The following is a 25,436-nucleotide window of genomic DNA, read 5'->3' as shown; positions in this document are numbered from 1 at the left end:
TCAGACACCATTTAGAAACATTAGCAGGCTCAGTCAGTCTAACAGTGGCAGTGCTGCACAGTCGAGGTGCCGTTTCTGCAAACTGACTTCAGTCCAGGTGCTGAAACAGCCAGCAGTCGTTGGTTTTCAGAGACAAAAGGGTTAAAGACCTTTCCAGTAAAAAAGAAAAACAGACTGAGGGACAAAAGCAAAACCAGCAAGTTATGATTTAAAAGAAGTAACAGCTTCAGACAATCTAAGGCCCCTTTTCTACTCAACTTTAGTTTTCGATTAGGCAAAAGTTTGGGATAGTATCTGGTACCGGATACCGTTTTTGGAAGAACCTTCACTGAGCTTCCAAGCGAACTGAGCGGATACTGAAATGTGACATGAAGCACTGCAGACCTCTGATTGGTTAGAGAGAAACTGAACAGCGAAGCCCCGTCAACCAGGAAATACAAAAAGTGAGACTTGCAGAACTTGTGTCAGAGTTGTTAATCTATCCATATTTTAAAAAATAAATAAATTAAAATGAATGAATCCCTTAAGTTGCACCGCTATTATTCATGTGAAGCAGCCATTTGAAGTTTGTCTTGTTGATTTTTTTTCAAAATAAAACACTTGTGTGGGGCTCCAGTATAGAATGGAGGAAAAACAAGTCAATACAGCTGCAAGTGACCGGTAGGGCTTCACCTTGAGGAGACGCTGCAGTGGAAAATGAAATTAAAGTAAAGTAAAATAAGGAGAATAGACACTATGTAATGGAAAAGTGCCCTAAGATTGATAAGCTGACTGCTGGTTTATCAGCTGACCAATCACGATGATTATGATCAGATACAGAAATCTGGTTACAGTGTGTCTACAACATAAAAAGTCTGCTGTTTAAAAAGAGGAAAAACAACAAAAAGCTTGTCCTGGTGCTTTTCTCAGTCTAAAAAGACAGTGGCCGCTAAGAAAAATAAATGCAGTGTGTGTGTACAAAGGCTAATTAGGATAACATGTTGTGATGTATGCTTAACAAGCCTGTTTCTGTGTGTGTGCAACTTTACCGTGATGCCATCATCCGAGATGAACAGAGGCTCTCCTTTCTGGCCCTTTGGACCGGTTGGCCCCTGTTAGAGGAAACGAGATTGTGTACAACAACATATCGATCAGCCATATTTCCAAAAATAAAGTGTTGAAAAATGTGTTAAAATCTAAATTCCTCCTCACAGGGCGTCCGGGAGTGCCAGGACCTCCTGTCCCGTAGCCGGGTAACCCAGAATCCCCTCTGGTCCCGTTACAGCCGTCCACTCCTGGTAATCCTCTGCCACCGTCCTGACCAGGGTGCCCCTGCAGAGAGAGCAATGTGGGATCATGGGTAATGTAGTCCCATAGGAATCCTTCATAACTTCCTGAATCAATTATTAGTATTATTCTCTATTTACATGCCGTGACACAATGGATTTGTGTAGCAAACCTTTTTGCCATCCATGGGAATCCATGAGAATAATCTCACTTTTTGAGGCTTTTTGACACCTTTTTGTGTTCAGGTGCTTTAAGCTTGAACTACTAAGAAAAGGGAGAGGGGGGAAAACTCATCTTTTCAACTTTGACTTCACTTCCTCTCCAGTGATATATTAAAGCGGGAGTGAACTTGTAAGATATGAAAGATGAACAATAATGACAAACTGTGGCAGTGAAAGGACATAGGAAAGGAAAAGAAGGTAGACAAATGGAAAAGGGGGTGAGTCAGATGTTATGGTCACTCCACTATTCGTCATGTTTCAGTTTCTTCAATGGGGAAGTATTCACCTCTCTAAGTGTGTGTGCCTGTTCAAGTGTGAGTGTGTGTTAAGAGTTTATGGTTTACTCACAGGTACTCCGTCAGTTCCTGGAAACCCTGGAACGCCCATTGGTCCCTACAGAGGACAAAATGCACTCCTTTAGTATACAACTTGACCGTTAATTGTCGACAATAATGTAATAAGATGATTATTAGGGGGGTAAGAATACACCAAGTTTATGAGTTTCTTCAGTTCATGACACTGAGCTTATAATACTGTCACCATATTAGAAAGTCTGATAAACCATGATCTATGATGGAACAAGTTTGGGTTTTGCTACTCTGGGATGAAACTGTGACAATGCCAACTAACCTGAGTTGTGTGCATTAGACATTCTGTGTAAATATGTCCATAAGAGATCCATGATATCCCTTTACATATTGTGAGACCATGATGCATGCATCTTGTTATATTTGGAGATTTGTCTAAAACAGGCCCAGATGAAGAACATGTACCATTGTTTGCGTGTGTGACACCAAAAACCAAGATGGTAAGGGTCAAGATTTCCTACCTGAGGACAATGATTGAGGACAGGATCTAGGTCTGGTGAATTTCTCAGAAAATATTAAGATATTCAGAGTCACAAGTCATCAAGACTACTTTTTTAAGCCACTATGTCTGCTGTATAGATTTTTGTCGTCATGCTTTTTCTAATTTTCCTTTACCTGCTCATTAACCCTCATTGGACATTATTCGTCATGTCAATGAAGGTTTTTAGTCATTGAGGACTTGACATATCTACAAGTAGTGAGTCAAAGACAACCTGACTTTCTGCATAATCTTGAAGACAATTTGCAAGTCAATTGAGAAGTCTCCTCAAGGGAACCGTAGCAAAACCACTTCAAAGTTATGCAGAAACGTCTTGCTGCCTTTGACTTACTACTTGTTGATATCATCCCTTACATATTCCAATGACATAAACAATATTTCACTCAAGTCAGGACATGAAAGACCCACCTTGTCTCCTTTCGGGCCAGATGGTCCCTTCAGTCCGATGTGGCCCTTCTCTCCTTTTGGCCCAGAAGGCCCCGGGCCCCCTGGGAGTCCCTCTGGACCGCTGGGACCGGCTGGACCGAGAGGCCCTGGACGACCCTGAGGAAGAAAAGAGGAAGACATGGTCATTCCAGGTTGGCACAACATCTGGGTGCACAACTTGGACAAACTTCTCGGATCAAGCAAGTAACCTTAAAAAACTAGAGTTACTGCCTCGTGGTCATTCTCCTCCACAAACCTGGCAAGCTGCAGTTTACATCCATGTCTATCCAGACTCATATAATATTTGTAGGGAAGACTTTGAAGGAATTTAATAAAACTTATTAAGTGTATTTTTTGGTGAACAGAGGACTGATAGAGAGTTTCGTCACATGGTACAATGATAATCACCTGAAGCTTGATATCAGCAAAACGGCTAAAAATATGTTTCGTGAAGTCCCTGTGACCTTGACCTTTGACAGCTGAACACTGAAATCAAAAAAGTTCATCCTGAAGTCCAAGTGGACATTTGTGCCAAATTTGAAGAAATTCCCTCAAGGCGTTCCAGCGATTTCGTGGTCATAAGAGCGTGACGGACATACGGATGGATGTACAGACGTCGCCTGCATGGAGCCATAAAAGTCAAGTCAAGTCAGCGCAGAAAAGGATCTTTTTATAGCAGTTTATAGGTGCCAAGTGATATAAGACTTCATTTCAGATGCAATCCAAGAACACTATGCTCCATAACACTTTTTATTTAATACAAAATGACACTGTCTATGCCCTCAGGGGATTTCATCAGGTCTCCAAATGATGAGCGTTGTCATTTTGCATTAACTTAAAGGTATGCCGGAGCAAAGCGTTGTCAGTTCTTCAAAGGAAGCTGGGGGTGTAATTATGGTGATTTTTTCCAGAATCCATCAAACGAAGCCAAAAACAAAACGGTAGGATAACCATCACGTCTATCACAAAGGCAAACTATGACCTTTGAAAAGGGGGTGTTGATAACTGTTTAAAGACAAAGAGGGAATAATTTGGATGAACGTCTTCAAAGGGGGGGCTGGGTAAAACGTTCAGCACTCCATTTCAAAAGGATTCAGGAATACAAAGGAAAATCTGAACTCAGCATTATTCCTCCACAACGGCAATTACAAACAGGCAGACAATGACAACATGATCTTAACACCTTTCATAGTCTGTGATACCGACAATGAGAGGTCACAGAATCAGGTAATGGAAAGACGAGGTAAAACATGTCATGTTGAGGAGTAAAGCTGTTTGTGGACCTATTCTTGAATCAAAAAACATCTAGTCTGTACACTCAAGTAAATTTTGCTCCTTAGGCTTAACGTCTTTAATGACAGATCCACGTTTTGACGCCATAAGGGTCTACATTAGGCAACTCGACTTCTTTTGTTACCTGTGGACTGTCTTCTAAATACCTCAAACTTAAAGCAGCACCAGTGGCAAATGTGAAAGTTTTACCCTTTTTGAAAAGTTAGACATGTTTGACTCATTGGAGTACATAATTAAAACAATGGATAAAGGCTTGGAGCAAAGATTGTGGCTTTTGAGAACAATTTTGGGCAAATCTGCGCCTCAGGCAGGTATTTGCCGACACCGTCACCTGAATCCGTCTAACTACTCTTTGTCTTTGATTTTAAGTCATTTCAAGTCTGCCCCCGTTACATGTGATCATTACAAGTGTCTAGCGTGTGTCGTGGTCCCCTCAGCTACTGTGTGGGCCATTTTTAACTTTATATGGTCTTTGACTAAACAAAGTAAACGCCTTCATCACAGTCTGTTCTCATTTTACCCATGGGCCTACATCATTCTTTCCAGAAAGCTTCCTGTCATCAAGGTCTTCAATTACACACTATCATCGACATGATGAGGGAGTTTACGCGCTGGGGAAACATTTGCTAACAAATTGCCAGGGGAGCCATTTTGTTTTTGTGTTATGGATTTGCCAAAGTGTTTGGATGACACTGGAACAAGTCGGGGCAGAAAACCCGACTGCAGGCTTTCTCATGGAGGGGTGTTACACGAGAATGTGCTTCACAATCAAAAATCTCAGAGGCAAAGCAGAGTGCTTTCCATGGACATGTAACGGCACGTGGTCTTAGATGGTGGTCTGTGAGAAAAAAAAAATGTCTCTGCAGAGGGTAAAGTTAGTAAATCCAGCAGAAAAGGGAAGTCTGGGGAATTATAGAAATGAACAATAATTTACTGCGTTTCCAAAGCTAATCGGTTTTGGGTGTTTAGGATAAATATCTTTGTTTTAACTGAATTAAGAGCGCAATATCCATTCTAAAAGGCTGTGCATGTACGACTGTTGTGCTGCAGGTGATCTCACGTTGCAGTACCCGCGTTCAACCACATGATGGCAATAGAAAAATAAGGGAAGAGCATTAACAGGTGAGGTTTTGAGCAGCTCTCTCTCTCTCTCCGTCTTTTTGTAGACAGTTGAGGTGATTTAAAGGCTGGATAATTGAACAGGCCAAAGGAATCCCTCTGTTATGAGGCTGGGCTCGTTACGACAAATGCGCACACACACACACACACACACACACACACACACACACACACTACAGTTTCAACGACTGAAAACCTGCCATTAGCTCATATTTTAAACAGTATAACAGGGCAGGGAGAGAGAGGAGAGGCTCGGAGGGAGGAGATGGGGGTGGAGGCGGGACAGAGGGACAGATGTCTGTGTTCAGGTCAAATAAAAGTCGGAAAATTTCATTCCTAAATTTGTAAACTCGCTGCTCTTCGGAGGTAAAGTTATCCATGTCGATGCGGAGCCGCATTAAAGCAGACAACACATGATCTAGTGTTCAAACCTCAAGGCTCTGCATCACTAACAGCCACTCCAAGTTCAGCAGGTGATTCTGAAACTCAAAGAACAACTCAAAAAGACAAATGGGAATTCTGGCGATGTTCCCCACTGCTCACTGTGGAAACACGCATCCCAATTCATTCATCACAGCAGTCGTGCAATAAAATGTACCGGAAATGTAAAACAATGGTACAGATGTACATTTCACATTTATGAGACATTTATGGAGACGGAGACACGTGTAAATTCTTGCATGGATGCATGGGTGTGCATGTGTCTGTACACTTGTGAGGACCTTGAATTAACCCTTCATCCTCCGTCCATAAACCACGACATTCCCATCTATACGCCTGTGAAACCTTTCCTAACCTTAGGATAATTTACTTCAACCTAAACTGAACCCTCAAATCAAGCAACACCTTAAAGAGATCACAGCGAGAAGTTACTACTTCCTTTAAAAAGAAAAAAAAAAAAAAACATTATTTTTTATGGTTCGACATTCAGGGACACACAAACGTAATGGAGGTACAAGTATGCACACATAAAAACGCGCGCACAGACGATGCATACCCTTCATTATGAACAAGGCAAGAGTTCACACACCCTTCTATTAGTGCCTGGGACACAGACACACACACACACACACACACATGCAAAAAGGTAATTTTCTACACCACACCTGGTCTTATTCATAGCTAACCACTATGCCTGCAGAAACAGAGCCGTTCAGCTAAACCAGATCAGGAAAGTGGCAACTTTGAACTTACAAATCCAACGCCGGGCCGCATAAGAGACAAGGTCAAACACTAGCTGCTGACGAGCGTTAGCGTTTTTGTTATAACCTGCAGGGAGTGCCGGTTTACTGCACCTGGACACTTCAGTTCAAACACTTTCCTGTCTGCACTTTGTGGTTTTATTCTTCTATATGGTGAAAATAAAACCAAGTACTTGCAAAAACAACTTCTCAGATCTGGCCGTGTAACCTTAAACACCAGCTGTAAACATTAAAGTCTCATAATGTTTTCTATATGATGTTTTACGGGCAGGGGGTTTCAAATTCTCCTTAAACTGCAGACCCCCGTTCAAATTGATTTTGCCCTAAAGACCCTAATGAGAACAGATATTTTGGTTCGTGTTAAGGTATTAAACTGCCTAGATGCCATACCTCGAGTACAGATTATGTCAAAGTGGTAGGATTAAAACATCACGTTCATGCCCTTTTTTGTATCATACCAATCTGAAGCAAATGAAATTATAGTGACATTAAATCATTCCTCATTTTGTTTGTTTTCTCTAAGAGGTTCTTAAACATGACTTTTTCCACATATCAGCCAAACAATCAGGTGATTACTGAACGTCTACCCCTAAATCAACAATTGATTGCATGCATGTCGTTAATATTCACAATCCTGGGATTAAATAATGAGATTAAAGACAACAACTCTCTCTGAAACGAGTGACGAGCTCCTGCTGTCCTTGTCCTCGCTGTGTCTCTGCACTGATGACAACCAGGGCAAACTCCTGCACACTGCAAAAACTCAAAATCTTACCAAGAATATTTGTCTTATTTCTAGTCAAAATATCTCATTACACTTAAAATAACACATGATCACCTAAGAAGTAACTTGTTTTTAGACCATTTTAACGTGTTTCAAGTGAATTTTCACTTTTTCCACTGGCAAATTTTGCCAATGAAACAAGCAAATTTCAAATTGTCTTAAAACAAGTTACTTCTGAGGTGATCATGTCTTATTTTAAGTGTAATGAGATATTTTGACTAGAAATAAGACAAATATTCTTAGTAAGATTTTGAGTTTTTGCAGGCGACGACGACTGAACTTGGGCTTTAAAGTGACACTGAGGCCTGATCAAGCCGCGACCCCAGTCTGGCGGAGGGTCTGGCTGTGAACGCGGCTCCGCCGGCCGGCCGGCCCGCTGGGTGGGTGCCTCGGGGCAGCAGGTAGCGGTAATGACAGGGCTGTGCCAGGGAAAGGCAGCCGGCCGGAGCTGTCTGGCTCACAGCGAGCGCTCACACCTGGTTTCACCCGGGGAAAATATGCAGGGGTCCCACAGGCCACCACTTTCTCTCACGCCTCGCCTTCCCTCCCTCGCTCCCTGCTCGACCGGCTGCATCTGTTCAGCCTGCTCACTTTGGCTCTGACTGTGTCTCCATTAGAACTGAACTATCAATCAAAATATTATTGAAATCCCAGCATGGCTCGGGGTGATATCAGGAGGAGCTTGAGTTCTCTGATAAAGGTAGAATGTGTGTGTGGGCGGAAAAACACATTACAAATGAAGTATTACAGTTTTATAGAGATGCCCTGAGATACAAATCCAGATGGAAGAACACATGTTTGTTTGGTTCAGACCCCAGAAACAATCACATCATCATCATTTTAATAGTGAAATGAAAAATATGATGCGAAAATCATCATTGCCACTAAAATTGGGAATCGAATCACAATCACAGTATCGACAAAAATATGCCATATTTGTTTTTTTCCAGCCCTGATTTCTATTTTTGCCAATTTTTGTTTGATTTAGAGTGAAACTGATCTGTTTTTGGGGTCAATAAGGATATCGATAATGGGAAATAAAAAACTTTGGATAATGATATATTTGCCTCTACTGTCTAAATGTAAAAAAACACATTTGTGACAACGAATCATTTGATTTGCTAATCAAATAGTTGTAATAAAAATATGTACTGGAAGGCTTATGTTTTACAGTTGAACAAAACAAACGTCTTCTGAACACAAACCACCATCTGCACGGGTTTTAGAGAAAACTTAAATAATTTTTGTAAATGCTTTTCACTGAGATATACGTTTTTTTTTTTGCAAACATATACACAGATATCACTATTTCTGTGATGAGCCAATATTACTTTGCTTCTCTCCTTTGGGGCAGATTTTCTCTTCTCTGTCGCTTCATTTCTCTCCGCCAGCCTCTACCCTGTCTTTACCACATCAACAGTCACAGTTAAAGGTGCAGTCCACCTAATTATGGCTAAGTGGTCCCCCTCTGCTGCCTGCTGAGTTCTGTCTCTGTTTATTTGACAGCTCAAGCAGAAGGAGAGGTCCTTCTAGGGGTCGTGGGGTCGCCTTGTCAAACGCTCCGGCCTGGTGTTAATGCACGAGCTCCAACAGTTTGTCTCTCTAGCATCTATTTTCCAGGTCACGCGGGTCGTTTTCAAAGCCTTCCTCACGTTCACCTGAGACTTGATGGGGTGTTGCGTCTGCCCGGGGTTACATAAGAGGTGAGAGGTGAAGAGCGACTTAAGGTGAAGATGGTGCAGCCTCTGTATTTGTAATCAGAGGTATTTTGTTTTTTTTTTAATCAATGCTGCGATCATTTTAAATCAGTAATCTTATGTTTCTGAAAAATCTAACACAAGTATCCTCTGTGTGGGGCTGTGTGGGTCAAAAATACATTTTTTGCTGCAACTTTGACTCATTGGCTAAAAGTTTTCACCATGAAAACATCAATGAAAGCTAAAAAAAAACAAGACAAAGCAGCATTTGTTTAGATTAATTAACAAATGCATGACTGATGCTTTTTAAGGAGTACTCCAACACTTTGGAAAATATACTCTTTTACCCTTTTTTACCCAGACTGGGACAGGATGTGCGATTTTCACCCATGTACGTCCAGTGGTTAGCATTTTGTGTTAGCTTAGCATTAAGACTTGGAGTCTATGGGAGTTGTTAGCCTGGCTCCGTTAAAATGAAAAAAATAAACCTTAGAGCAACTCTGCAGCTGTCTTATTTACACAGTGAATCATGTGGATTTGAAATACACATTTTGAGATTCCAAGCTCTGTATCAGGTTTAATTCTGATTATGTGCCAAACCTGATAATAATAATAATAAAAAAAAACCTGACAGAAAGCTCTCAGCACTGTCAGGAACACTAACTTGAAATATAAGAAGCGCTGAGTTATGGCTGCTGTCACACGCCTCCACATCTCTCTGTGATACATCAAATGTTGGAGATACGCTAGAAATTCACATTTGGCACATTAAGAGATGCAAGAGGTGAAATGATATTTAAGGGATTCCTTACAGATTTATGGCTGATGTTGCTGTAGTGTGCCAGTCTCATCCGTCTCTACGGCTTTCTGTCTGCCTGTCATTTTCTCTTCATATCAAGTTATTTTTTATTACTTTATTTCACTTTAAGGCAAATTCTGCTGCCTGGCACCAACAAGGGAGCAATTACAATCAAGACTTGTGAAGGCAGAATTGAAAAAGCACGGGAACCACCTCTCTGTCTGCCGTGCATTTACTAAAAAGCAAAAGGGTAACATTTTTTTCTGTAATTGTTTTTATATTTATTTGTGTTGTTGGACTCGCTCTGCCAAAAATGCATGAACTGATTTGATATGGCTGTTAAGATTTCTGTCCTTTTCCTCGTGGCCCTTCCTTTTTCTATTGCTTTCATCTCCTTGCTCTTTGATGGTATTTCTTTTGTGAAAATAAACCGTAAAATAAACTTTTAAAAGGCTAAGAAATTAAAATGGCTTCAGCCTGAAATCTAACTTTTGGAGAATCCTCTTCTTGGTTAACTGGCAGCGAGTCTCAGAGTGTTTTGGGAGGAAGGCATACGGGGGTCACAAACAACTTTTGTTTATTTCTTAACATGGAATGAAAACAGCAAAATGCACAGTGCTGGTTAGGATATTAGAGGAAGAGAGAAAGGAAGAGGGGAGGGATTGGCAGATAGAGGACAGAGAAAGAGGCAGAGAGACAAACACAGACGAGACAGACGGAGAGAAAGAGAGACTGAAAGGGAGCGAGACGAGGCCTCAGGACACAAAGACCAAAACCGATAAGAAAAAGAGACAGACGTTGAAACACTGAGATGAAAAAAAAAGAGAGACAGGTTGATTCTGGCTACACGGCTGCTCTGAAAATCACCACTAGGTGGCGACCTCCCACTCCACGGCAGTCCCTCACCTTCAGTGACCTTTCAAACTATTTAAAAACGACACAAACAAGCCTTGTAATAAAATCACTGGTTTACAAATTGAAGCAGCCACAGCTGGACGGGATGATTACACACTCTTAAAAACTGCGTGTCATAGTCATAATGACACTTACTCAAGCTGCAGAGTGGACAAAGCAGACAGGTATGGCAAGCCAGAGGGTCCGGTACATGTAGATTTGCCATTTTTGCTTATTGAGAACGGAAAATGGAAAAAAATCTACGAGTGGATATTCGGGTTGGGTGATATGTCAAGAGTTTCTTACTGCATCAGCACAAGAACCAGCAGGTTTACTACCGATGTGCTCACAAAGTTCGGGAAAGACTCGGCAAATAGACATTTCTCTGTTCGCTGTTTAGAATTAAGATTGTCATTAAAAGGAGAATAGCTGGTCCACCTTAAAGGCCAGTCCACCTTAAGCGAGCCTGGTCAGGTTAGGCTAACCCATGGTCACTGACTTCAGGGCTAACCCCCTTCACTTTCAGCAAGAAACACAGGAACCTGGCTTGAGTCTTGGCTTTGGTCGTAAATATCCATAAGAATAATTAACACTGTGTAATTTTAGTCAAAGTGAGGTAAAAAGGTGTCGCCTACATTAGCTTGCAAACGCCACGGCAACAAATGACCGACATGGACAGTGACATCAGGTAGATCTTGGCCAGGCTCCTACAACCGAGTCCAAGATCTTTCTTTTCATTTCCCATCTTTGATTTACCTGCAAGGCTGGTTTGAAATCTGTGGAAGGGGTGTGGGATACACCGGTAACACTTTACAATAACAGTACAACAATCACATTAGTTAACGTTAGTTAATGCCGTTATGTTTAATTAACTGTTAGTTAATGATTATTATGGCATTTACTAATGTTAATAATATCTACAATAACCCTTAAATAATATATAAATTAATGCCTTAGCATGAACAGCATTAGTACATGATTCTTAGACACATTAGTTAACAGTTAGTTAATTGTTACTTAATGTTTATTACCTGTTACTTAATGTTTATTATAGCATTAACTAACGCTAATTGTTGTACTGTTATTGTAAAGTGTTATCGATACACCCGTTGCACAGGAGAGACTCACTTTGATCCAGATTAGGACTGGTGGAGGCAATCTTACACCATGTTCTGTTTTCAGGGAAATCTTTAAGAATGACTGAGGTAATGAGGTTATTTGATCGATTTTGTCAAGCGATCTCTGGACGGGTGTATTTTTACAGACAAAAAGATCTTAATTAGCACAGCTTTTAATACCACAACTCAATTAATACCACTCTATCTTATTTTTCCTCCTACTTTTGTACCCATTAACCCTATAAAGCCTGAACTATGAAAGAATTGGCAGAAAATTCATTTTTTTTGAAACTGAACCCTTTATTTAGTCCTATAACAAAATATATATATATAAAAAAATCAAAAAATATGTTATTAAACGACCTTTCTGGTGTATGATATATGATATGTACTTGAAGTGCCAATGGTATGGTCCAGGGTGAACAGGGGAAGTGTTCAAAGGTATACAACAGTATTTTGGTCAAGTATTGATTAAACTGAAAACGAAAAACGGAATTGAAAATGTGTATCATATATGATTATAGGGTTAACCGGTTTCCTGCCCCCTCCACCTCTTCACCCCAGCCGCTCCCCGGGGCGTCTGAGTCCCAACATCATCTCACCCCAGACACCCTCGGCTGCTGGCATCCCTCTCTATTTTCATGCCAGCCAGTCGGGGGCTCTGCCCAGCCCCTCCAGACCTTCCATCCTCATCACCTTCCAGTAGACTGGTCAGTTTGTAGGCCCAAATCCCCCGCGAGACAATGGGCACAATGGAGCCTATTCTGGCCCGCTAAGCTCCCTGGACTTACTGCTCCCATCGGGCCTACCTCACTTCCTGATAGAGGAGAGTGCTTGGACAGACACATTCTAGCGGTATATGCATGGGTGTGTGTGTGAGAGAGTGTGTGTGTGTGAGTGTGCGTGCGTGCTTGGGCGGATACCCGCAGCGGTGCTCAAACATGCGCACACACAAACACACACGCACGCGCACCCTCAGGCCCCTGGTGGGGTTTAGCGGGGCCCATTGTTCGGAGGGCTGGGTGTGCCAGGGGGAAGATTTTAGCTGTCACACCGCATGCTCACTGGGGGACGGTGATGGGAGCACCGCAAAAGGGAGAGGGGAGCGGGGCGGGCGTTGGTATGTTTAATCAGTGGGGGAACTTGATAACCCAATTACAGTTTGTGGGTGTACACACACATGCACACACACACACATGTTGGCGCGCATGGACAGTGGCACGACCTCAGCTGCCCTCTGAGGAAGAAAAGAAAAGGGAAAAAGAGAGAAAACGGGACTTGCAATGCGAGTTAGGACTTTAGAAGCACTTTAAAAACAAGTCCGACAGCCACACACACACATACACACACACACACACACAGATAAAAGAGAGATGCTGCCTAGATGGGAATGTTTAGGTTGTGTTGTCGTCCCCTCCTCCTATCCGTCCCAGCGATCAGACCATGAACCCAAACACCTTCGTTTCTCAGACGTGTTGGTCCTGCCCCGCCCGCCTGATGATACAGCAGCCAGAGATAGGACACACAGAGGGGAGAGCGATAACCGCGCTATCTCTGGTTTTGGTGACTTGTCATCCTGCCACGCCGGAGATTTCAGTGGCAACGGGACTCAAAACAAATCTGATTCCACTCCCTGATTCCACTCAATATAACTATTCAACCTCTCTGCTGTTCGGTCCAGCTAAGAACGCGAGAAACAAATACGAGCATCGGTCCAGACGGCGGTTTTGGACCTTGCTTCGTCTTGCCGTCGGGCTCTCCAAGCATTTCCAAGCAGCAGACTTCAACATCCGTCTTCTTACACTCACAAAACTGCGTTGTTGGGTCATTTTGTGCAGCTGGTTTAGAACTAATTCCCTTCAAAACATCTATTCAACACATTCGTTAGCCTGCCATCGCGTTGGCTTGTCTTTTACATACTTGGCTTTCTCTGCTGTCTGCTGACTGACCAGGCTGTTTGTAAAAGTACAGCCAGACCAATATTTATTCACTCTTGCATTGTAAGATTGCTTTTACATCTTCAGTCAAACCCTGATGCGTTTACCCCCCTTGGTGTGCCTGGTTTGGGTCCGTGAGAACGCCCTGATGGAACCCAGGTGTTTAACCTGAGTCCATTGAAAGAGGTGGACTCGGGTCGGTTCAAAGTGGACTCTGGAGCAGCCACTTGTTGTGAGAAACGTACCCTCACCACTGCTAAGAATTGTGGATTGGGAAAGGAGTTCATACCCAACTTTACCTAATTTCTCTGCAGTTATTAAACGATATGACACTGCTGTGGTATCTCCAGCTTTCCATGTCGGTTCTGGGGTCTGATGCGAACATGCTTTCTTTGGAAAACACGACAAACCACTATCCTCACCAATCGAAGTTGCATCTGTTTTGTTTATCCTCCTCTAATGAACAGACAAAAGTATGAATAGACTATTAGGTGTGAAGGCGGCCTAAGGCATTACAGTGTGATTATTTTGTCCGAATTGAGTCTGAATGGCTTTATTCTCACCTGGCCAGGTGAACCCAACTAAAGGCGGAATAAAGGCTTCAGAGCTGGAATAAACAGATCCAAACATGCTTGGTGTCCTAACACGGTAAAGCCTCAGACCGACATTAACTGGAGGAGCTGTATGTGTGAACACGAATGTCTGGATCAGTTGTTCCGCACTTTATCCTCCCAGCTTCTTAGTCTTGTGTTTGCAAAAATGTGCATCTGAGCCCATGTGCGTCATTGTCCAGAGCGGGCAAAAGCGAGCTTGGTGGAGTGTTGATGCCGTTTCGATCAGGAGATTGGCACGAAACTAGAAGGACACAAACATCCGATGGTGAAGAGCCTATAGCACTGATATCCACGCAAAAATAGTCATAATTACAGATAAGTCTGTGTCCTCTTCTGTCGTTTTCAATGTCCTGGAAACAAAACTCTGTGATTTTCAAGCTTTCTGCGTCATGTCCTACCTCCTGCACGTTCTAACCAGGCACCACCCCTCGCCTAAACCAGGCAGAATATTTCCTATTGTAAACGTTTCTGACATGGACCATCTCTTGTTGTTCACGGTTTAAAGTCAGGGGTTTCATTCCCTTTGGTTGTGTTTCTGACCTGTGCCAACAATACTGTACAAATTCAAGGAAAGGTATAGTAAGACATGACTGGGGCTGCACATTGGAGAGTGACTGCATTTCTCTCACACTGCCTTTTTTAAGACGGCAGGGATGTGATGAGAAACGACGGTACAGATCATTTAGACCATTTGAGTTTTAGGAGGAGATTCCCTCCAAGTATTTCCTTTACGTCACTGTTGGCTCCAGACATGCTGTATGCTGATGATGACATGTTTTCGTTGCTGTTCGGAGATTCCTTACAGCTCAAACATAAAATTAGTCTTGCTATGCAGATGACTCTCTACTAAAGTCTCAGGGAGTGACCAATAAAACCTAAATGAATACACGCAGGCTGTACTTTGTGCTTGTTGTTTGGTTCAGTTGCTTCCCTTTGATCATGATGACTCATCTCAGGCCAAGTGGGACCATGGTGTCAGCTTAAGGGAATCCAAATGAAGAAGAGTAAATAGTGACAAACACATACTTTCCTTTAGACCACATAAACAGTCGGTATGTTTAATGTGGACTCTAAAGAAAAAAATCTAAGTCCCGCCCACACTGTTTGATTGACAGGTCATATCTGGGGAGTGCACTGAGGACTTGGCAGATTACCACTTTAATGCTGACCTTCATTTAAATATAAATAAATTAAAAATCTAAAGAACCAAGTCTCCCAGATTTGATTTGATTTTTAGATTCTGACAAAACCTTGGTGGCTTATCCCTTCCAGTTGGGCTTAAAAGAGCTTAAATACTTTTTTGGCACTGACCAAATTTCCACTTCAATACTATCAAGTATCAAAAAAACACCCACGTGGCATGCTTGTGCCAAGATCTAATAATAATGCTGGTGACTGGCTGTCTAATGTTACACATCGTAGAGGCACTGCAGCAAAATCCAGATGTTATAAAGCTGATTTTATTAGTAGGTTTTATAAAGATGGGATTGAAAAAAGTGTCATTCAGGAACTGGTATCGAAGTCCCAATACTGAAATTTTTTGAGCGATACCCTGCTTTCCAGTCACCACACTGACATCTAAATTCATGTTTACAGTATCCCAGCAGCACTCTCTTCTCTTCTGCTCTCTCCTCCTCTCACTTCCCACCCCTCCTCTCCACTCCTGACTCATCTGTTTGTCCTGATGGCCGCCATTAAACAAACAGCCTATTCTCTCTTATCATCCAGGTGCTTTCCCCTCCAATAAAACCCCATTAGCCGTTTCATGGGGCCCCGCTGTCCCACGGTGATGTCGTCATAAAGCTCTGGTATTTTCTCAGCTGTGCGACAGATAGTGACCCATGCCATTTCTTCTTCGTTTTTGCATCTTCGTGTGATTTCAAACAGCACAACATGGGGCTTAAAATGTTGAACAGTCAGATAGATAACTCCAAATTCAGATTCCTTCAGCAGATCGATGTGTTTTCTGAGGACCAAAGCTGGTTTTCCCATAAAGAACTTGATGAAAGATTGGCTACTCAGGAAGACCCATCAAGAAAGCTATATAATTTACGTGTACACACAATTTATGTTCAGCCCCCGGACTTAGAAGCTTAAACTAAATGGTGTAATTGGGGCTAAAGGTAGTCAAAACCATGTTCCACTCCCAAGTGTCCACCTTAAACCTTAGCCCGGGGTGATGTCAACATTGGAGTGCGACCAGCAGACGTAATTGGTGCGTACAGGTCGTTTCACTTCAGCACTGACGGACAGATGTGACCGCTGAGGTAATGCTAATAAAGGAAGATGTTTGGTGAAACTGGGAAAATCGATTGTTATGCTGAGCTCTGAGCTATCTGGGCCTCATGACGCGGGGTGAGCTGAGTTAAACACAAGATGAACAGCTCATGAATTAGTTTGGAAATTAAATTAGAGCCGTAAAAACACCTCCGTCTATTTATGAGTGTGTTGCTGTGAGACTGTTGCTGTGAGTAACAACAGGATTAGACAATTGGATTGGAAATTGGAGAAAAATGGGATTTAATAAAGTTTAAATACATTTTTTCGTTGACAAAACTATATATTTTGGATATGTTGTTGAAGACTAAGATTAGCCTAAGATTTTACATGTTTGGTTTACATGACCAGGAGCCCTTTTTCACTCTCACCCTGGAAAGTTCACTTTATTTCTTATTTTAATTTTTGGGTAGACTGCTTTTTGTAATTTTCTTATACTTTAATACAAATGTACATCCTTATATATTCATTTATGACAATTCTATCTTTTGGGGCAATTTTCTGGCTTTTTTCTTCTAACTTTTTCACTAGTGACTCTAATTTTCAGGCTGTTTCTTGCTAATTTGCTCATCAACCTTTTTCCTGTGGTTTTGAAATAAATTGTGTATTTTTCTCATGTTTCTCAGGTTTTAAATAAAAACGCAGGGTAGCAGCATTGGTGTATCTGCAGCTTACAGGTGACTCAGTCATCTCTTTCTGCCTATCAGCACTAGAAAAATATGATTTCTTATTACTTCACAACCAGCTGTTGGGCTAAAGTGCTCCACAGAAACATATTACAGCGATCAGATTACTTTTTATGGTAACTAGCAAAATAAACTATTAATTACAGGCAGTTATGCACTGACTGTAAGTGTTAAGACACAGGAATAATCAACATCAACACTGCAAAGGGCTTCCATTGTCAGTAATGCCAAAGACCTTAAAGAAGTTACTTTTCTCAAGGTAACAAGTTGATTTTAATTGCAGTTACATTGTAATTTCATAAGTTACTTTTTATAGTAGCATCCTCAAATGCTGTTAGAATACACTGGTGGTTTGCCTTCATTAAAAGGAGGAGGATCCTTAAAAACTCTGTTAAAGCCGACATAAAATTAAACTTTTTTGCATTTTACACACTGGATGCTTAGGTTGGTCTAATCCTTATTTTTTCGGTTAAAGGTCTAAGGTATTTTCATTGTCATCATTTAGTAGGTGAGGTGAGTCGCCCTTAAAGCTGCTAAAATAATTTCATTAGTCCGGTTTCTGGGGAGTTCTGGAGAGTTTCCGTGTCCCGTGATGGTCTAAATGCTGTTTCACAAGCTTTTCCAGAATACAACTGTTAGGGAAACTTGTAATGCATGTAATATTTGAGATGAATACAGCCAGATTTCTAGATAAACATGGGCTATCAATGACATCCGTCTAAAAATGCAGCTGTTGGCTTTAAAAAAAAAAAAAAAAAAAAAAAAAAGTCACATCGGCCCAGTCGCGGTTTACAAATCATGTTGCAGTTTGTTGATAGCAGAAACAGCCAAGTATCTAAAAAGAGGAGGCTAACATGATGACTGGTCCACAAAAATAATAAATAGATGTTTACACTTGAGGATGTAGAAATATGTGGCCTGTTTTCATTTCTCGCAGAAATGAGGGAAAGACAAATGAGGAGGATCCAGGAAAAAAAGAGGATATGGCTCACATTTCGCTCATGTTTCTCTGCTTTTATTGTGAAAAATGGGAACGGGACAGAGCCCATCTGTGTGTGTGTGTGTGTGCGTGTGTGAGTGTTTTAGAAGGGGGTTGATCCAGCTGTGTTTAGGTAGGGATTGAGATTCCTGTGGATTTTGTTAATACTCTGCTAATGTGCGTGCTCTCTGTATGTCTGTGTGTGTTATCTGTCTTAGCTTGCATGTGTGACCTTTTGTGTGTATGTGTGTGTGTGTGTGTGCGCGCATGCGTGTGCACGTCAGCTGCGTGGGACTCTTCTTCTGTAGCTGTTCTCCTGTACTTATCTCCTCTCTCCTCCTTCAAAACAGAGTCCGGAGATACCAAACACTTACAGTTGTGCTCCCTGGCTTAATTTGTCCCTCAGAGGCCCCCGTACTCACCCCTGGTCCAAGTTGCAGCCTGACTAAACCTCAGACACGCCTCGACAGACTTTATTTACATACAAAAATCTTTCTCCCTGGCAGAAAAACACAGATTTCCTATCATTTCCTTCACTTACTCTTCTACACACCTGAAATGTCTCATTCAAACTTAAGTACTGAGCAGAGGTTAAAGTACTGGTGCAAAAATATCCTTCAGTAAGTGCAGTGAGAGTACAAGTTAGTGAGTTTGTGTTTTAGAAAACAGAACAGAGAACAGAGATCTTCTTCAAGTAACTGAGAAGAGCACAGAGTTCAATCTAGGAAAACTACAAGTGACAATAAAGGTGACAAACAAACTAAAGGCTAATTCTTCTTCTTTCCTCTGGTCAGTTTGGGATTTAAAATGTCAAGCAAAAACGTACTTAAGTAACAAAAAAAAGAAAAAAAAAGAGCTGGAGTAAATTCAATTAAATATTTCCACTCTTGCTCTATAATTTAGCACTATCATTACGTCAGCTGTAAGACTTAATTTACACACTATGTTTTAAAAAGTAGGGTACTTCAATTTTGTTGAACATTTTTACTATCAGCGTTTGTCGATCAAGCAATATCAACTTTATTTATAGAAAGCTTCATGTTTCCTCTCTTGACACCAACTGGATCTTTAACTGGTCCAGACTTTTGGACCTTTCACTTTGATCCAAGCCAAAATTACAGCAGTGTAACCTCCCACGGACCACCGTGCAAAGCTTGGTGCGACGAAAACAGGTGCTTTCGGATCAAACTGATGCATGGTTCGGTACGTTTCTAGCGTGAAAACATTTTTGGGATGGTTCAGACTTTCGGATCAATTACAGGAACCAGACCGAAAAAAGGAAACATGAATCACTGTAGCACATGTGGAAAGGAGGAGACTAAGTTTTTTTTTTTTATTATTAAAATATGATGTGATGACATTTTAAAAAGTCTCTACAAAATTCTAAAAATAGGGACACTTTCCAGGTATTTTCGAAGACGATGAGACAGAGGATAAGACAGGACGAGAGGGTGCTTGAAGTTGGTGCTGCTGGTAGTAAAGCCATAATAATATTCTTACAGTGGCAATAAAATTAATCTGCTCATTGATTTTTCTCCATTAATTCAAACGGCGATAGAAAGGCTACCGACAAACCGGCGTCAGCCACTCGCCCGTCTACAAGCCAATCAGTGCCAAGTACAGAGAGACGCGGGAGACAGGACGCAGGTATGTCATGTGCAGTTCTTTAGTTCACTCTCATAACTGCAAAATGAAACCAAACCACCTGGATCAAATGTACACAGTCCAACAAAAACATGACCCTGGGTTTAGACAATTAGGTGTGAAAAGGCCCGTAGACAAAAACACGCCTCATTTTTCTGCTCTTGGATCTTTCATCGGCACAACTCCCTTCGCTAAAATCCTCACCGTTGTCGTCGCGCCTGCCTTTGGGATCGCGAGTGATTCATGGTAAAATATGTCTCCGCTCTATTTTTGGATCGGGAATACGTGTCAAAACCATCCTTTATGATGTCTGCGATTGCCCTGTGCTCAGCAGATTCTGCGGCTGTGCGCCTCGGACAGACAGTGAGTCACATTTTGAGTTGGCTCCACATCAGAGACGGCGACTAAACTTGGTCTGTTAGTCTACTCGGAGCAGAGCAAAGCCTCTGATGCTTGCTCTAAAAACAGGAAACAATTCAACCCGGACTACCTTAAATATTACACATTTTTCTTTATCCAAAAAGAACATAAATCCTCTATGTCAGTGGTGTTTCAAAGCGGGCTGCAGGAGTCCCTCAGGGCTCCTTAAGGGGCCTCCAGACGATCCTCATTTAAATGAAGCACAATTCAATTTCACCACAATCATTGCAAGAAGTGCGTTAAAAATCACTGAAAACTGATATACAATATAAAAATGCATTTGTGATTGCTTGAACGTTACGTTTTAATCGGATCGTTTTGAGCTGCTGTTCAAGAACCACATCTAATACTTTACACAAACCAACGTGTCTTTTGGGCCAAAACCACTTCAAATGGAGGCCCTGCAGCTTCATAAAAGACAACTCGGAGTTGGCAAAAAGTTTGGAAAAACATCTTCTACTGATCCTCGAGAGCTTCGGCTACAAAGTTTGCTCTCCTATCAACTATTATAAGAGCGAAAAAGCAATATATTGCTCAAGGTCACAGTTGCTCAATACATGTAAGCACCGTGTTTGTTTGGCTGTAGGTAATGACTTATTGTACATGACTGCAACATAACAACACACACACACGCACACACACACAAATAATTGCAGAGCTTAGTGTATTTTTGTCCTATTCAGGGGAGATGAGCATCTACATGTTTAACAGAGTTTGGTCGAGTTTCAGCTGCAGTAACGGGCAGGGCCGGGCAGCTTTACTGAAAAGAAAAAATGTCAGAAATGATAGTGTGGATTTGTGTTAACTGTGCGTGAGTGTGTAAGTGTGTGTGTGCGTGTTTGTGTGTCTGTGCGAGTGGAAATATCATAAATAACTGCCGTCATCATCGGATCAAACCACAAGAGCCTGTGAATGCAGTAATAACTAGTTCTGCGCGCTGTTGCATGTGTTCTTTGCTTCGTGCATGTGTGTGCTTGTGTGTTACTGTCTTTATGTGTGTGTATATGTGTGTGTGTGTGTGTGTGTGTGGTTCAACATTCGATCAGGCCCAGAGGGAGTCTAATACCTGCTCAGTGCGGTTGACAACTCAGCAGACGTGCAATGAAAAGAAGCACTTCCCCTCGGGCATTTTAAACCTCCTCTTATTTCTATTCCTTATTCTTATTGTTTCATTCTCTTTGTGCACTCTGGACGAGACCGCACTCAGGATGAGCTGCGTAAGAGCACCAGATTAGCGTCTAAAAGCCAAAGTCAATTTCCTTTTCGTCCTCTCTGGAAGATTCTGCAACACCTAACTAAACAAAGGGCATCACTCTGCCTCGACCTGTGAAAAAAAACAACTGCAGTGTGACAATGATGCTATTCATGAAAACCTCCGCTTGCAAGGGCGAAAACCGCCGGCGGGTTCATCGTCACAAGCGCACGCCGTTCGCCCGAGCTTTGTTCAAACCCGCAGAACTTCTTTTGAAATTTTAAGTGGAGATCCCGAGGTTTCCAAAGAACCCAAACGCATCCTGCTGAATTACATGGAAATTTGAATAAAATCATACACAAGATGCGTCGATATTTTCTCTTCGATGTGATGCTGCAGCTGGGAAACAACGGCATCTTGGGTTTGAACATTTGGCTCAGTGTCAGTGTGATGGAGCTCCAGTGACGCTGCAACCAGCAGATGCAACATATGGATTTAATATCATCCTACAACAGCTAAATTTAGTTCAAGTTCAAATTGATTCGTGTCCCCGTAGGGCGATTGTTGTTGCGGCAAGCAGTGAACAACATTTAAAACATACAAGACATAGAGAACATAGGCATAAAAGGTTTAAGAGAATACAGTGCATACTGGCACAACATTATTATTATTATTGTTTTATTTGCATCTTTTGTTTTATTTCAAATTTTATTTCAATTTTTTAGCTTTTTCTTTTTAATTCCATCCTGTGCTGTGTTTTATTCTTTTTAATGTTTTATTTAATGTGTTTTCAAATGTTCTTCTTTTTATTGGGAAGCACTTTGAGCTGCAATTCTTGTATGAAAGGTGCTATACAAATAAAGTTAAAAAAAAAACATCAACAACGTCAGAAGCAACGCCCATGCATGATGGGGAAAGTGCAATCGGTGCAAACTGCAATTTCTGTATGAATAACATAATCATACAAAATCAGTCAAACAATCCAATAATATTCAATAAATCAATAAAACAATCAATCAATCGGGTACGACTCCTCTCCCGTCCAGAGTTCAAGAGAGAAATGGCTGAAGGGACAAAGGAGTGCTTGTACCTGTTGCTTTTGATACTAGGAAATCTGAGCCGAGATCCAGAGGGCAACAGCTGGAACTCAGAGTGTAAAGGATGGGAGTCATCAGAAAGAACGGCATTGGCTTTCCTCAAATCTGCAAGTGAGCTTTAATGAACCCCCAATATTTTACTGCTTGTATTAATGACTGCTCAGTGCATTTTTTGATCTGATGTTAAGGTTGCCAAACCAGCAGAGGAGAGAGAAGGTCAGTACAGATTCAATGTACGATTTATAAAATAAAATCATCAGGGACTTGTCGATACGAAACTTGGAGAGTTTCCTCAGACAGGACAGTCGTTGCTGGCCCTTTTTTTTTGTAGATTGTCTGAGTGGCAGGTAAAATTTAGCTCATTGTCCAAGTAAATGTAATGGAGAATGTGAGTTCAGTGGACAGCTTTTTCCACCCTGACAGGTCAAAACATTTGAAGCCTGGGCTCTCAGAGGCTGAACGTTCCTCCGCTGGCCATGTGGGGGCACTGCAGCGCCCTGCAGACTGGGAGCCGGTGCAGCAGCAGCAGCAGAGCGAGGGCCTCTGCATCTTCACGTCCACCATGAATGCTTCCATCACCAGAGAGGGACAATAGCCTTCAGACTCTTTCCTCATCCCTTTAACAACCTTCCTTTTCACCCACGCATCCCTCACTTCTTCTTATCTTCAGCTCTCTGCAGCCACGGGACCGTCCACGGCTTTTCTTGTGATGTTTTAACAGCAAAAGAGCAAAAAAATGAAAGCCAACAAGTTCACAGTGTTGCTGAGGTTATCCTGTCAGAAAATTATAAGTTAAATACTAATAAAATTTCTATGCATGTATGTATCAAATAACACACTGCAAAAACCAAATCATTTAACTGTACTCTCATCTTCAGAGTTAAAATCTTATTTTTTTTTTTTTCAAACAAGGTAAGAAATCTGCCAGTGGGATGACATAATCCCACTTGTTTCCAATGCAGTTTCACTTGTTTTGTCTGGGAATAAGTATAAATTTGTTGAAACGAGGCAGAATAAGGCAGATCAGCTACTAGGATCAAAAAATGATACAGTTTTTGAGTTGATCACTGTGCGTGTGTGTGTGTGCGTGTGTGTGTGTTTGTTTTCTGATTGGATAACCTCCATGACACTGTGAACTTGTTGCCTTTGACTCTCACTTTGCTGCCTTTTACTCGCCGTGTCCTTCCACGCACTTTTTCATTTTTCGCTCTTTCTTTTTTTTTTTTTGAAGCGTCATGACAAAAGGTGCGGCTGAAAAGAAGCGAGGGATGCGTGGATGAAAAGGAAGGTTATTAAAGGGATGGAGAAGGTGTCCGAGGGCTATTGTCCCTCTGTGGTTATGGAAGCTGCCGCCTTCAAGACTATTCATCTCTCTCTCTCTCTCACACACACACACACACACACACACACGTCTGCATGTCTGCCTCGGAGTCTGTGATCCAGCCGCCCCTGACCTTCTGGGCTACTCTGGCCTTTGTTGTTGGCTGTGACCTTTGACCCCGTGCTAGACTAAACGCTGGTGAGTGGATGAGCCGGCGATGAGTGCTATGTGTGCATGTGTGTGTGCGTGTGTGTGTGTGTGTGTGTGTGTGTGTGGAAAAAGAGAGAGAGGGAGAAAGATTCAAAGCAAAAATTTATTGGAACGACACGCAAGGAGGGTTTTGTTTGTCCAACTATTCTCTGCGGTGAAATGGCTGCTTGACGGCCATTTTCTAAGTCTGTGTGTGTGTGTGTGTGTGTGTGTGTGTGTGTGTGTGTGTGTGTGTGTAAAGTGAAGCCTAAACAAAGCCCATCACCATGTTTAGACTGGCAGAGGTTCTGCGCCAAAAGGAGGGAGAGCCTGATAAAATGCCACACGGGGGCCCTGCCTGCAATTATATGTACCTCTGTGTGTGTGTGTGTGTGTGTGTGTGTGTGACTGATAAGACTGTTCTTTACATTAGTCTGGCCTATAGGTATATCACCGCACACACACACACACACTCACACTCACACTCAAGCGCTCACTCAGCGAAACCCAGACAACCTTAATAATCACAAACACAACACATTAGGGAACGCATGAAGAGAGAGAGAGAGAGAGAGAGAGAGAGAGAGAGAGGGAGAGAGAGAGAGAGAGAGAGAGAGAGAAAGGGGGATGGGGAGGGGGGTCAAAGATATATTGAAAGATAGGAAAAGATAGAGAGAATGACAGAAGGAGAGAGAGAGATCAAAGTCTCCATTCAGCCTTGTCCAAGGGCCAATGCTGATTATCTGAGATGCAATCTGAGACTTAACCTGTGTGTGTGTGTGTGTGTGTGTGTTCATGTGTGCATTATAGTGTGTGTGCATATGCCTTAAGATAGCTCCCCTTTTTCCATCTTGTCTCCCTCCCTTCCTTTTTATCATTTTCTCTCTTTATCTCATCTCTTTCATCCTTTCTCCTCACATCTCTACTTTCTCTCTCTTTCTCTCTCTCTCTTTTTTTTCTATAAGTTAAAGCCTTTCTGATTATCACTTTAGGGCTGGCTATTGGCATTCATTTCCCAATTCGATTTGATTCCGGTCTGGATCCGTTTCAAAACTGATTTTGATTTGATTCCACCTTTTTTTTCTTTTCTTTCTTTCTTTCTTTCTTTTTTTTTACCATCCTGGTCTTTAAATTGTAAATGCATCAAGACGCTCGCTTCAGTCGGGAAACTCTCACCATCATTTCATTCCGTGAAAAAATATTTCCATGTAAATAGTAATTAACGTTTAGCAAAACTCTTCTCCCGTTCGCTGAGTTTCACATTCACAGAAAAAAAAGCACTTCAAAAATTCATATTATACTCGTTCAAATAAAGTTTGTAATTAACGGAGAAAAATAATTTCTCTCACCTTGCTCTGTTCTCAACCTCCTGATCTACTTTTCAATTCAATTTT

At 41.8% G+C, this 25,436-nt stretch overlaps 1 protein-coding gene across 2 annotated transcripts in view; it reads right to left on the bottom strand.

The window, feature by feature from the left end:
- The window catches only part of col4a6 (collagen, type IV, alpha 6), a 176,906-nt gene that overhangs the window by 41,375 nt on the left and 110,095 nt on the right, over positions 1–25,436 (bottom strand). For both annotated transcript variants that reach the window (XM_030076289.1, XM_030076290.1), the window contains exons 5-8: positions 2,763–2,897; positions 1,836–1,880; positions 1,192–1,311; positions 1,029–1,091 (exon numbers count right to left, since the gene is read on the bottom strand). In XM_030076289.1, the coding sequence (XP_029932149.1) occupies positions 1,029–1,091; positions 1,192–1,311; positions 1,836–1,880; positions 2,763–2,897 (363 nt within the window). The remainder of the gene's footprint in view (positions 1–1,028; positions 1,092–1,191; positions 1,312–1,835; positions 1,881–2,762; positions 2,898–25,436) is intronic.

This window comes from Myripristis murdjan, chromosome 18 (assembly GCF_902150065.1).
Source record: "Myripristis murdjan chromosome 18, fMyrMur1.1, whole genome shotgun sequence".
In the NCBI taxonomy this organism is placed as follows: Eukaryota; Metazoa; Chordata; class Actinopteri; order Holocentriformes; family Holocentridae; genus Myripristis; species Myripristis murdjan.
Note: the sequence above shows the minus strand (reverse complement) of the source record. Positions and strands in the feature narration are given on the sequence as shown.